This window comes from Aedes albopictus, chromosome 2, assembly GCF_035046485.1.
Source record: "Aedes albopictus strain Foshan chromosome 2, AalbF5, whole genome shotgun sequence".
Classification (NCBI taxonomy): domain Eukaryota; kingdom Metazoa; phylum Arthropoda; class Insecta; order Diptera; family Culicidae; genus Aedes; species Aedes albopictus.
Window position 1 is genome coordinate 255,141,315 of NC_085137.1, and position 14,029 is coordinate 255,155,343.

The following is a 14,029-nucleotide window of genomic DNA, read 5'->3' on the forward strand; positions in this document are numbered from 1 at the left end:
AAAAAATCGAAATTTACAAGGAAAAAGGTCATTTGGAGTTATGAAAAAGGATAATTACAGAACTATTGGGAAAATTTATTGCTGGACAATTGAATGAGGTAGGTATTTAGTGAAATTGCGGTGAGAACAATCGTTTTAATTCGGAGTAAAGGTTGTGTATAAAAACGAAAGTGAAAGTGCATCGATCCCTCATTCAACCAAATTCCAATTAGAACATTCCTACATAACAAAGTTTTACGAAGATTAACTATGTACTTGATTACAGTTAACTAGTTTACACCTAAGAATCAACAACGGAGGAAACACTATGTGACATCTCGACGTTGGATTATTGCCGTACACCTCTAAGAGTATTTTGGTTTTCGTTGGCTTGTTTCTGTGCATCGGCGGATGCACCGTCATAGCTGGTATTTCTTATGCGCGTTTGAGGAAGGATCCGTGGTAGCTACCAGGAATCCGGTTCCCATTCAAATCCTCTACTACGTAGGTGTTTGTTCCGAGCACTTCACGTACTCGAACCTTGCTAAATTTGTTTCCAAATTTGCCTACAAAGTTCTTTTGCTTGTCCGATAGATGCATTTCCTTTTTGTACACAACATGTCCTACTGCGAAGTGGTGTTTTGCATTGGCTCGTAGATTATATGGTGTGCTATACCTTTTATAGGCTTTCAACAGGTTTTCTCGGACGATATTGAACAAATTGCTTGTTTCTCGTTTTAGGTCTTCTGAACTCCGGTTATCCTGGACTCGTTGCAGGAGTTCATATTCGTTTCCACTGCTCACCATATTCCGACCGAAGTTGACAAAATACGGTGTGTAACCCGTACTGTCGTGGACGTTCGTGCGAATCGCCTTCGCAATCTGGTGCACAGATTCGTCCCAGTCCCTGTGATCCTTCTTGTGGTTCAGCGAGCATCGGATCGCGGTGACGATAACCCGATTGACACGTTCGGTGGGATTCGGCGCTGGATGGTACACGGAGAGGTTCCAGTGAGTAACCGCATACTTTTGTAGTAGTTTGGTGAACAATTCGCCTTTAAAGACTTGTGCATTGTCGGTTATGCATACGGCAGGTGCGCCAAATAAATTGAAAACCATGTTTTCGACGAATGCACAAACTGATTGGGCTGTAGCAGTTCGCATACATTGCACCAACACGAATTTGGAAAAGAAGTCACTGACCACCAAAATCCAAACGTTTCCTTTCCTGCTTCGCGGGTATGGTCCGAGAAAATCTAAGGAGATTAGCTCCCACGGACGTGAGCAAAGTTTTGGTTTTCCGCAACGAGGAGTCACGTTCAAATTTGGCACTTTTGATTCCCGGCAAACTTCGCATCGGAAGCAAAATCTCTTCACTTCGGTTGCCATTCGTGGCCAATAGAACCGCTCACGAATTTTGGCAAGTGTCTTGACTGGTCCAAGGTGGGCTTCTTCGTGAATTTTGCGCATGATATCTGGTCGTTCGTTGAAGGGTACCACGTACTTCCATCTGAAGCTGTTATCTTCAGCACCTGACGTATTTGTGACGAATTTGTATATTTTTCCATCTTGAATGTTGAAGTCACGGTACTTGTCGGGAAACTGCTCGATCATTCTCTTCAGTTGAGTGATGTAGGGATCCCCAAGGACAACGTCGACTGTGTTAACCGCTCTCGACAAGGCATCTGCTGGGATGTTTTCGCTACCTTTACGGTACTGTAACAGCAGATCATACTTGGACAGTTTCAATGCCCAGCGGGCAATTCTAGGCGATTTGCTCTCGATGGACATGTTGCGTAAAAACGTGAGACTCATGGCATCGGTTTGTACTACGAACTGTGATCCCTCAACGAAATGTTTAAAGTTCTCGATACTCAAGAGGACAGCGAGACACTCTCTTTCCGTGGCGCTATAGCGTCGCTGGGTGCTTGACAGCTTCTTAGAAAAGTACGCTACTGGTCGCCTTTCTCCCTCAATGTTCTGCGTCAGCACCGCTCCTATAGCGAGGTCCGAGCTGTCCGTCTCTATCACGAAAGTTCTCGTAAAGTCCGGGTTCGCGAGTACTGGTGCTGTTACTAGAAGGGTTTTTAGTCTCGTTAGTGCGTCATCAGCTTCTGCTGTCCAGGTGAACTTCTTACGGTTCTTTTTCAGCAAATCGGAGATAGGACTAGTAACTTCTGAATAATTGGGTATGAATTTTTGGTAAAATCCAGCCAATCCGAGGAGTCTTCTTATGTCCTTTATCGTCTTGGGTACGGGGTACTCTAGGACAGGCTGTATCTTGCTAATGTCCATGGACAAGCCGTCTTCTGAGAGGACGTACCCCAAATACCGGATCTTCGTCTGACAAAATTTACTTTTCTGTAAATTTATCGTGAGACCCGCGTTACGAAGTCTCCGAGCTACTTCTCTAATCAGCTCAAGATGTTCCTCCAAACTATTAGAAACGATGATTATGTCATCGAGGTATACATAAACCCTCGGCTCCAAGTCGTGACCCAATACTCGAGCCATAAGGCGAGCCATGGTTGCCGGAGCGTTGGATAAGCCGAACGGCATTACGGTAAACCGGTAAAGGTTCTTGGCCGTACGAAACGCCGTCATGTTCTTGGAAGACTCGTCTAAGGCAACTTGGTAGTAGGATTCACTGAGGTCTATTACAGTGAAATATTTGGATTTCGGTATTCGCTGTAATATGGACATCATATTCGGGAACGGGAACTCATCCCTTTTGGTGAACTGGTTCAACCTTCGTGAGTCAAGGCATATGCGCCATTTCCCATTAGCTTTTTTGATGGGTAGTAAAGGGTTCAGAAAATCAACGGCTTGAGGACATTCTTCAATGACCCCTAACTTCTTCATTCTCTCAACCTCTGCATCGATTACGCTTTCAACTGACGGGGACCAACGATAGGAAGGAAATTTCTTTGGTTTTGCTCCCGGAACAAGGTCGATTTGGTGTTTTAATAGAGCTGTTCTCCCTAATTGTCCTTCCTTTGTCGCAGGGAGAGTCTGGACAGCATCAAATAGCATTTGCCGTTCCGCCTCACTCAGAGGGTGTTCCGTTTGCAAATCTTCGGCATGGTGCATGTGCGATTCTGGAATTTCCACCGTGGGCATTTCCAAACTTGGATCTAACTCAATTTTAGGCGTTTCGTTTACTTCGCAAGGAAGTAATTCGAAGCAAACCGTCTCGTTGTTATTCCCAAAATAGTCTTCCACGAAGCAAACGTCTAGTTGATTTATTTCAGGCAAAACGGTTCCTGAAGAGCTGTTGGAAACTGATTCATTCTTAGAGGCGGTCAAACGGAAACCAAACTTATTAAGAAAGTCCATTCCCAATATGAGCTTTTTGGTGATTTCTGGAACGATGATTGTTGGAAGAACATGGGTGACATTCCCGAATGAAAATGGGACGTTGACGTATCCGTGACAGTGGTATCCAGTTCCATCAGCGGTTTTAACTTGGAGAGGCACTGGATGAATTTGGAGTCCTAGCTTTTCGATCAAGTCTAAGGCGCTGATGATTGAAATACTGGCTCCAGTATCGGCTAATCCTTCGATTTCTTCTGACAATATTCTGACCTTCAGATGCGGGCATCGGGAAACGGAAGTGTTGATTTGGAAAACTCGTTCAAAGTAGGAAAATACAGCGTTGGGAATCTTCACATCACTCGTAGGAGGACAATGACTCCCAGAATCGTCCTCAACTAATCGTTTTTTGGCTCTTCGTCTTCGTAACGAAGGTTATGCTGGTTTGGACACTTGAACGCCGTTGTGTCCATCATTCCGCAAATATGACAGAAGATTCTCTTCCGTTTATCACAATCGCGCCATAGATGACCCGCCGTATTGCAGTTCCAGCAAGTCATTTCCGATGGTTTTTGCTCATTGGAAGACTTGGTTTCCGAAGCTGTTTTCCCTGGTGCTCTATTTCGGTTTTGCATCATCTTGGAACGCAGCGCATAAACTTCGGCTTCTGAAGCATCCAAATAATCCTCGTTTCCCTCATCTTCCAACGCGACATGGTGTACAGACTTTGACTGGTTGTAAACCTGATACAAATTACTCTCAAGCGCGTCAAATTTGTAGCACATCTGGGCCAAATGGTCTATCGACTGAATTGGCTCCAACGCTAGACGCCGCTTGTACGAGAGTTTCATGTTCTCAACTATCATCTCAAATTTCTCGGCTTCTGACATTTTCCGGATCATACGTTGAGCTAACATCTCCATATCGGCTAAGAAAGCACTGAAGAGCTCGTTCGGGCGCTGCTTACGATTGCGCATCTCTTCGCGTATCAGCCTGTCTCTGTTAGGATTGTCGTATCTCATTTTGAGATAGACTTCCAGCGTTTCCCACGAATTGAACTTCTCCTCGTATGTCGTGTACCAAACATAAGCGTTGTCCTTAAACAAAAGATGGGCGTGCATACGGAGCTCCTGCTTGCTGATATCGTACGATCGGCATAGAATGTCGATCTGCCTTAAAAAGTCGGTAACGGGAACGGTATTCGTATCTCCGGTGAATTTCGGCCACTTCTCGATGATCGCACACTGTTGATGGGGTTGTCTTCTTGGCGGTAGATTTCCACGATAGCCATCGACATCAGGTTGGTATCTTGGTATCCCAGGTGATTCTACGGCCGGTCTAGGATTAAGAATGTTTCCAAACTGAACCGGAACAAATCTATTTCCTTCAGCGGCGAAAGTTCGATGCAGATTCGCGGTATTTTGTCTCGGTGTACTCCGAGCATCCGGACGAGATCCACTTAGTTGAAGAGGTGGGCTCGGTTCACGCAAATTCATCGACTGCGGTGGAATTATCCGGTTTGGTAGACTGTTCTGCACCTCATGATCCGCGAAACGCACTTGCGCGACTTCATCTGCCAAGTTGTTCACCACATTGTCTTGTCCGATAGAATATCTTGTTCCTTGCTGGGTTATCTGCTCCACACATCTCTTCACATAAGCCTCGATCTGTGAGCAATGCACGTACTCATTCATGTTTATGTTTTCAGCCGTTATCCTCGGTGTCTGACGAACCTCATCGCCCCTTTGAGGATGCTGATCACTCCTCGGCTGCGACAGATCTTCCTGCTGTTGGCGTCTGAATTGCTGATGATTCTCGATGATCTCTTGGGCTGGATACGAATTAGGAATGCTGTGTACATGACCTTGTGGATTTTGGAGATTGAAATTAACCGACGAAACCATCTGCGGTGGCGACTGTACAAAGTCCGGAGCGGATGGTCTAGCAGCACGAGGAATCGCTCCTGTGTACTGCGGCTGGGAACCTCCGGTACGCCACAAATGGAATGCACCTCTTTCTGGTCTAGGATTTACCACTGCTGGTTCGAGATCGTTCAGTGCCGGCTGACGATTTACTGAAACGGATCCGATATCACCGCCCACTGCACCTTCCAAATTTACCGAGCCTGTGGAATTCGGTCGACCGGGATTCATCAACGAGCCACTTCTAACCTGTTCACCATCTCCTGGACGTATGGCATCCGGTGGCTGCATGATAAACCGCGGCGAGTTCGCTGCCGGTAGGTCCCTGATTTCGTCCTGCGGTACTGGAGTCTCCATCATACGGAAGTCCACCTGGAAGTACCTTCTGGCCAAATCATCGACCAACTCCAACAAACGTCGACGATTCTCGAGCTCTACTGGATTATGCGGGACGTAACGACGAACTCTCTGATGGTAATGGACCAATCTCGACAGCATACCTCTGCTCGATTCATCAATCATAATCCTTTCGATTTCTTGCAGCTTGTACGGTACTATCTCGAGATCCGCCTGCATCATATGATCGGCAACGACCAGCGTTCTCGACGAATTCGGACCACGGAGAAGGTTCCTCAATTCCCTTCGACGCGTCTCCTGGCCGCCTACAAGAGGACATGCGCGAATTGCCAGCTCATAGTCCAGCTCTTCGTTATCGAGGTCATCGGCATAGATTCGGTACCACTCCATTATGAAAATTTACTTTTTATCACTATCAAACTCAGTTAGGTTCATATAATTCCTGTTCCAACCACAAAACCAATCACAAACTCTTTGACAACCGCGAAATTGACAGCAGAAACAAAACAATTCAACTTTATTACAGCACTATTTGAAAATTGTTTGTGAGTTCAAGCAAATTTGCTCAAAACTTAGCAAAAGTAGAGGAAAAATAATTCAAATTCAACTTATTCAACTAATTATTCAAATTTTAAACTAATTTCGAATTCAATTCTTAGATCTAACCAAAACCAACCAAATTCAATAAACCTAACCAAATTTCTTAACTTCTAGATTCCAAACAGACTGATTATTCAATCAACCAATTTGAAAAATACCTATCAAACTTCAAATATTGGCAAATTCTAATCAACTTCGGGCCCCACGTTGGGCGCCAAAATGTAACGTTCCGTCCTGTTCTTTAAACTAACGGCTTAAGCGCCACCTCCGTCAAAGGAGGACCGTTAGCTCTGCTAGAATTACCCGGATGAGACCGCCAGACTCAGGGCAGGTCAATTTTCGATCAGAACCGAAGTCGCACTTCAACACACGCAAACGTCTTTAGCCAATCAACCAGATTAGTACTCACCAACCAACTTTCATCAAACAAAACTAAAAATAAAATACTTACTCTCGATAACCAATCAAATTGGGGAAATGAGCCGCTTATAACTAAGTAAGAATCAATCTAGAATTCAAAAAACAAACTTTATTGCGTGACGAAGAAAACTTGTGAAGGCTTTTACCAAACTTGAAGTAGGTTTATTTAACTATTTCGAAATTACGATCGCGTTTCATAAAACGATCGAATTTATCGAGTTGTTCAAACTAACTCTAAAAAAACCTTCTTTTATTCAAAAGAATTCAAGAAAACCTCCTACTTCCTACTTGTGACGTCACGTTTTTAAAGCTTTGGTGTAACTTTAAATAATATCAATCTGTTTTCTATTCTAGCAGATTTAAGAGCAAATATGGACCGGTCTAACCTTGTCGATGATATCCGCAACGACTATCCCGCGTCGGACTTCCTGCGACGACGAATCTCGCCAAGGACAAAGATCGCAGAGTGGGCCAAAACCTACCTTAGGTCGTCACCAAGGAATGTGTCGGAACAACCCACGTGGCTCGCGCGCTGGCGTGAATTTCGGGGTATAGATGTCCCCTAGAGATGTGGAGTGAAGCCGTCTATCAATCTCGGCTGCGCCATGCGACTTATTAACTGACGAGTCCACGTTCAAAATGTGCTTGCGGTGTTACACGACATCAATTTCGGATGGGTAGGCCAAACTGCTCGAGAGGTTTGTGTCCTCGATGCTGCGAACGACGAGCGAGCTACTAACGAAGTCCAAAAGAGTAGCTGGACCGTAGACTGGCCGGAAACTGGCCCCACACTTGCCGCCCACGTTGCTTGGGCTTCACGGTCCTACACAACGCGGTTTAGATTTAATCATTTGCTCACTAACTCAATAGATAGGCTTACCTGAATTCCCAGAATCAATCACTTTAATTACTAGTTAGACTTCCTCTAACTCGATGTTCACACTCGACAAATTCGATACTAGATACAAATAAATTCTTTCATAAATATTTCAAATAATTTAAACGACTTAAACGGACCGAAAACTCACTTCAAATTCAGTATAAATCTTATTAGATTTCAACGATTCACTTGAAAAAATCACTCCGACAAGAATCAACTACTCGATTCGAAGCACTCCACAATAGTGATATGACCGACGCGACCTAGATTGATTTAGACTTAATTTCTGCGACGCAATTTCCTTACATTGGTCGATTGTAGAGAGAGAGAGTTTGACCAAATCGTCATTCCTAGGTATTATTAAACTATTGTACTATGGTTGATTCTCTACGACGTAATTGCGTTCTCTACTGCGTAATAATTTCAAATTTGATATAATTCGTTCTGTTACCAAGCTCAACAACTAGGTGGCGCATATATGGTTCTTGTCTTCGGTTCGCTTTTAACATGTGACAGCAATATCGGAAGCGTGATAACTGACAGCACATTGACTGACAGCAAAACATAAAAATACAGATAGAAAAACAAACGCTTTAACAGGGGTTCATCATGACTTTACAGATGGAAATTGCTCCGTAGATCACCTTGGTAAAACGACCCGAAAAAAGTGGAACGTGAACCACTGTGCAATGAAAGCTGCATAGGGCAATGGTGCTCACTCCAGCGGCGGACGTTGTTTAGGGCAGTGGTGCTCAAACCTGCAGTGGTTCCCAAGACACTTTTTGAATGGTATCAAGTTCCTTTAGAAATCACATCAGGATGTATATCTTAACGTTTCTCCAGGAATATCTCAGAAAATTCTTCTTGGAATTATTGCACAGCATTCTCCAGTTATCCACACATTGCTTCAGACGTTCCTTAAAAATATCACATTTTTAGAAACTTCTTCTGGCGATTCCTTAAAGAATACTTCACAAGTTCCTCTAGGGAAATTGTATCTGGAAATTTAATATCATTCAGACATTGCGCAATAAATTCTTCCAACAATCCAGAAGTATGTTCAAGAGTTCTTGCAGGGTTTGTCCCAATCCCAAATCACCCTTCAAAAATTCATTAACAGATTTATTCAAGAATTCTTCTAGTACCTTTGTCTGCAATATCTTCACAGATTTCTGAAGATTTTTTTTTTCAAGGATTGCTTCAGAAACTTCTTCATGATTTAATTCAGAAACTCCTCATAGACATCTTTCAGAAATGCCTTCAAGGATTTTCAGAAATTTCTCATAAAATTCTGCTAAATATTCCTCCAAAGCCATCTCAGCAGTTTTTTCCTACCCCTCTGTTGGGGAAATTAAGCCACTGCGTCCAATAAACTGAACTTCTGTGGCGAATCTCAGGAGTTCCTCCACGTATTCCCCAGGGACTTCATCAGGAGCTCCCCCAACGTTTGTTTCTGAAATAGTTTCAATAAAATTAAATTTCATCAGGAATATTTTTAAACATTTCCTTAGAAATTCCTTCAGGTAACCCTCGAAAAGTAACTCTTACTTGGTTTACGTTATTTCATAAAATACTTCTGAACATCTGTGGAGGAATATCTCAAAGAATTCCCGCAGGAGTCTCTGAAGGAATCCCAGGAAATATTTTTGAAAGGTAATCTCTTACTGACAACAATGAAAAACCCTTAAACTACTGAAGGTGTCTCAAGTGATATTTCAGAAGGCATTCCTTAGTAATATTTAGAAGGAGCCCATGGAAGAATTTCTGAAAAAATGACCCTTGGAGGAATATCTGAATAAATTGTCTTTCTAATTCCTGAAGAAATCCTTGGAGATATACTTGAACGAATCCCTGCAGGATTATGTGAAAGTATATCTCAGGGAATTTTCTGAAATAGTTCTAAAAAGAGTTCCTAAATAAATTGCTGAAAACTCTCCCTCAGAAACCCTATATTGATTTTCTACAAGGATTTGTTAATCAATATTTAGAAAACTTCCAAGAGAAATCTCTTACAAAAATTCATGGAGGATGTTCTGAAAGAATTCCAGGATGAATTCAAGAACATATTTTAAAGGAATCCCTGAAAGAATGTCTGGAGGAATACTTTAACTGTTAAGGTTCCTAAAAAATTCCAAATAAATGACCAAGGATATTATAGTCAGTTATGTTCTCTTCGTCATGAGGGCTTTTTGTCGGCCAAAATTCTTGAAACTTCAGCTTGATTAGGTCCATAAACTACGTAGACTCATTTTTGGTCATCTCAGACCCCCCCCCCTCCTCGTAGACTTTTGTTCATACAAAATTTTCGGAATTTGTATGGACCGTAGACTTTGGCCTGAAACCCCCCTCCCCCCTCAGAGTCTACGTAGTTTATGGACAACCCCTTAGGAAAATTTTGAAAAAAAAATTGAGTTCAATAGGTTCTAAAAAACCCTACAATGAAGAGAACAAAACGGCCGAAAATAGGTAACTTTCCTTATGTCAAAGAATTCTGGGATTACTATGTAAATATAATTCCTGGAGTTATTTATGAAAGGGCAACGTCCAGGGAGGGGTTCCGAGAAGTGTGATAATTTCAGAAGAGGTCCTATACAAGAAATTCGCCTTAGCGGGGGAGGGGGTTTAAATGGACCTTTCTTGTGCGACCTATTTAACGCACAACACTATCAAAAAAAAACTTCGCTCGCCGTATACAGCGCGAGCGCGATGCAGTTTTAGTATCAAACATGCGTGCGTCCTGAAAGGTTAATGAAATTTCTGATAAATCAATGGAGCCATTTCAGAAAGTTCTCCATAGAAATTCTTTAAAAAAATTATAGAGGAACTTAAGGCATCTCTAAAAATATTTCTAAAGGAACATTCGGATATTTTCTAAGAATCCTTAGAGAAACTTCTGAAAGAATTCTGGAAAATTTTCTAGAAGAATTCGTATCCCTTCTCAGAAAGCCTAACATCATAAAAATCAGAAAATTTCTGCAGCAGCACATAACTAGATGTCAACTTGTTGTAATCCAATCATTAGAAAATAATTAACTTTGTTCATAATTGTTTAAGAAGTTCCACGCCGATGGACGCTGAGTTCACACCGAATGTTCGGCGCACACGTCTATTCTTGGTGAAATTTCTGGAGGGTCGTGTATAGAAATTTCTGAAGATTTGATGGATTATATGCCTCCAGGAATGTCATTCGTATATTGCTATAAAAATCTTCCAAGAGATACACAAAGAATGAGAAAATCGCTAAGAATTGTGTTGATAATCCGTAATGGTTTTCAAAAGAGTTCCGTTTAGTACTTAAAAAAATACTGAGGATCTTCTGTAAGAAATCATTAAACGAAATCACCAAAAAAAAAAAAGATTCACAAGAAAAACTTCAGAAAAATACGCCTGATAATGCGAAATCTGTTTAAAAATTACCACTTATTGGTATCAGATTTAAACAGGTTGGCGAGAACAAATGTTTGTCGTTTTCTCATCGGCGTTGGAAATTTTGTTCGGCGGCGTGGAAAAATATGAACAGCAGCGCGCTGGGTCAATTTAACTGGCGGCGGCGGCGCGGCGGCGCCCACGTCTAAGCTGAAGACAATCAAAATTTTCAAACCATTGAAAAGTACACAAGTCGCTAAATTTCATATCTGATAAAACATATTTTTTAAATTTCTCTACAATATCATCATATATATGTGCATATCTCATCTGGTATGTAAAACTACATGGCTCCGAATTAGTATGGCCTGGTTTTTCATCGAATTGAAGCAAATTTTTCAACTATTTTAGGCATTCTGTCTTATGACCATCGGGCGTGCAGTTTATTGATACCAACTTTATCACATGTTAAAAATCAAATATGTTCATTTTTATTTTGTAGTGGTAGAATAATTTTTACCCACTTCTTTCATAATATAGCATATTGTACTACATATTTTTGTTTTTCCTTTCAATTGTCTTGATATTTTGAAGAACAGTCGAGTTCTCTAACAATTCACATCATTCTCCAAATTTGCATTTGCACAAAAGTGTTTTTTGATGAATTCAACATTATCAATCACTAAATACCAAAAAATTACGAGCCATCGAAGAAGCTTCTCTGCATCTTGAGCTGTCATAATTTTTGTTGAAAAAAAAAACAACAACAATCGTGAATGGAAAATTTTTCAACTAGGTTTTAAAACGGGGTTTTTGCTACTCTTAATGCGGTTTGCAAAACCTCTCCGAGAGTGGTCCACTTAGCCGGAAGATGCTCTTAAAGAGGTTATCAAGAGGTTTTGATGTATGATTCAGTTTTATTGCAAGTTTTATAAAATTGGTCATGAAGATCTCTTGTAGAGCAGAACAAAACTTAAAATGCTACTTGAGATATGCTCAGGGAGTCGAGAAAATATTTCTGACTGATTGGTCAGGATTGGTGTGTTTATCTAACGCAAAGTTTGTGGAGTGGACCTGGTGTGTTGGTTAGAACACTTGACTATCAAGCTGAGGACTTAGGATCGAATCCCACTCCCGACAAACTCGCAAAATGTGAATTCTTCCTTCGTAAGGGAAATAAAACGGTCCCGAGATGAACTAGCCAAGGGCTAAAAATCTCATTAATACAGATAAAAAAATAAAAATTACGCAAAGTTCTAACTGCAAACAATAACTTAAACTCTTTTTCTAGAGTGTGAAGAATTAGCTTAAGTTAAAATTCAAAAATACAAAGATATTAAACAAAAAAATCTTTTTCTAGAGAACACAAAGAAAATCTAAAAGTATACCAGAATAGTTTCCGAATCAAACGATTTCAGAACGTATTTCTAGAACTAACTCTAAGGGGCTGTCCATAAACCACGTGGTCATGAGGGGGGGGGGGTTTCGACCAATGACCATTTTGTATGGACATATGAAAATTTTTGTATGGACTAATGACCACGCGGGGGGGGGGGGGGGGGTTTGAAAAGTCCCAAAAAAATGACCACGTGGTTTATGGACAGCCCCTAACGATGCTTCAAGAGAGTATTTGTAAACTTGAAAATGACTAACACTATCATTTGGCATACGTTAATGAACACATTTATTATGACACCGTCCAAGCTTTCGCGACCCACTTAAAATCAGTTCGCGATCAACCAGTCCAGTTACCAGAATTTTTCCTTATTTTTTCCAAAAAAATTTCAAAAAAAATCTTTGGTTCCTCTAGGTATTCCCTAGGGACTTATTCAGGAGCTCCTCCAACAATTGTATCTGAAAAAAATATTGTTATCAAATTTTCTAGGATTTCTTAGTTTTATAAATTTTGAAAAGGCCGTATTTTCAAAATGATCGAATAACTGATAATATACAAAAAGTTTGGATTTGTTTAATTTTATTTATTTTTTTTTGTTTTGTTCTCTTGAAATGATCAAAATATTGTGGATTTACTTCAAAAATGAGTTTCAAAGGGAATTTGATTAAAATTTTTGAGAATCGTCATTCAATCTCAAGAGGCGTTCCTATGAGAAAAAAAAACACACTGAATCTCCCAAGACCGCAGTTTACCGCAGCATTTCGCATTGAAAATCGTTAGTGTAGACCTAAAGTTTGACCTTATACTGATTTTGGGCCTGGAAATGTGTGGGAAAAAATGATGCCGAATAACAAAATGCGAATTTCATGCCTTTTTCTTTTTCTTCTTTTACCGTTTTTCTTACAATTGTTCAACTATTTCAAAAAACCACCTGTTTGTTGGAAAGCTTGCTTCATTACCCTACCAATGATGTATTGAAACCAATAGATAATTAGAAAATATCGATTTAAAATTATATGTTGTTTTTAGCGAAAATCGATGCACAATAGCTTTGTAACTACATCAGCTAGAAACTTGGTAGACAATTTCAGAACAAGCATTGGTGAAAGTCACTTTTCAGATGTTTGTCCTATAGAAGGACTAAATACTATGATTCCTTGAATTACCAGAACCCATATTCAAAAACTGAAAAATAAGACAACTTTAGATTTCGGTTTGGTGGATCTTACTCCGTAACGCAACCCAAAAAGGTGATCTACCCACGTTATGGGCTCTGTTAACGATCGAGCATCTTTTAAACCCCCTCAACCATTCATCCATCAGCACGGGTCGCCTGACGCCTTGGGTTGGGGTCCCCTGTTTGGTGGACTTTTACCCCCGGATCAGGGGGTCCGTAGTGCTATTCTAAGCCGGCAGCTACACGGGCAGAGGTAATCTCTTACTGGCATTCATGAAAAGTCCTTATGCTACTGAAGGAGTCTTAACCATAGTTAGATTTTGGCGTCAATATGACCCAGGCAGGCTCGCTGAACGCGCACTACGCCAACGTGGTGCACTTTTCTTAACATCTTAGGACAGGGGTTCTCAAACTTTTCCAGGTTGCGAACCACTTTTGATTGTTAAAGAATTTGGCGACCCACTACGTACGTTATTTTAGAAAATTTGGGCAGACTTTTTTAATAAATACAATTTGTCGCTTTCATAGACTTTGCTAAACATACGAACGAATCGTACCACTCAATCTTACGAATTTATATTTTTTTTTTTTTATAGATACTGTTTTTTTCCGATTTTTGG

The 14,029-nt window shown here is 40.9% G+C and overlaps 1 protein-coding gene across 2 annotated transcripts; it reads right to left on the reverse strand.

Annotated features, from left to right (window-relative positions):
• Positions 1-3,684: 3,684 nt before the first annotated feature.
• Positions 3,685-8,087, reverse strand: LOC115257228 (uncharacterized). Of its 2 annotated transcripts, XM_062851558.1 has the most exons (3): positions 7,619-8,087; positions 7,471-7,548; positions 3,685-7,413 (listed from the first exon to the last, which is right to left on the reverse strand). In XM_062851558.1, the coding sequence occupies exon 3, from the start codon at positions 5,958-5,960 to the stop codon at positions 3,690-3,692; it is 2,271 nt and encodes a 756-aa protein (XP_062707542.1). In that variant the 5' UTR covers positions 5,961-7,413; positions 7,471-7,548; positions 7,619-8,087; the 3' UTR covers positions 3,685-3,689. The 2 variants fall into 2 exon arrangements, with proteins under 2 accessions (XP_062707542.1, XP_062707541.1); XM_062851557.1 differs by having other exon boundaries at positions 7,471-8,087.
• Between the last annotated feature and the right edge of the window lie 5,942 nt (positions 8,088-14,029).

Excerpts from the sequence above, each read along its gene's own strand:
- LOC115257228 (XM_062851558.1), bottom strand. The coding sequence starts at position 5,960 with ATGGAGTGGTACCGAATCTATGCCGATGACCTCGATAACGAAGAGCTG.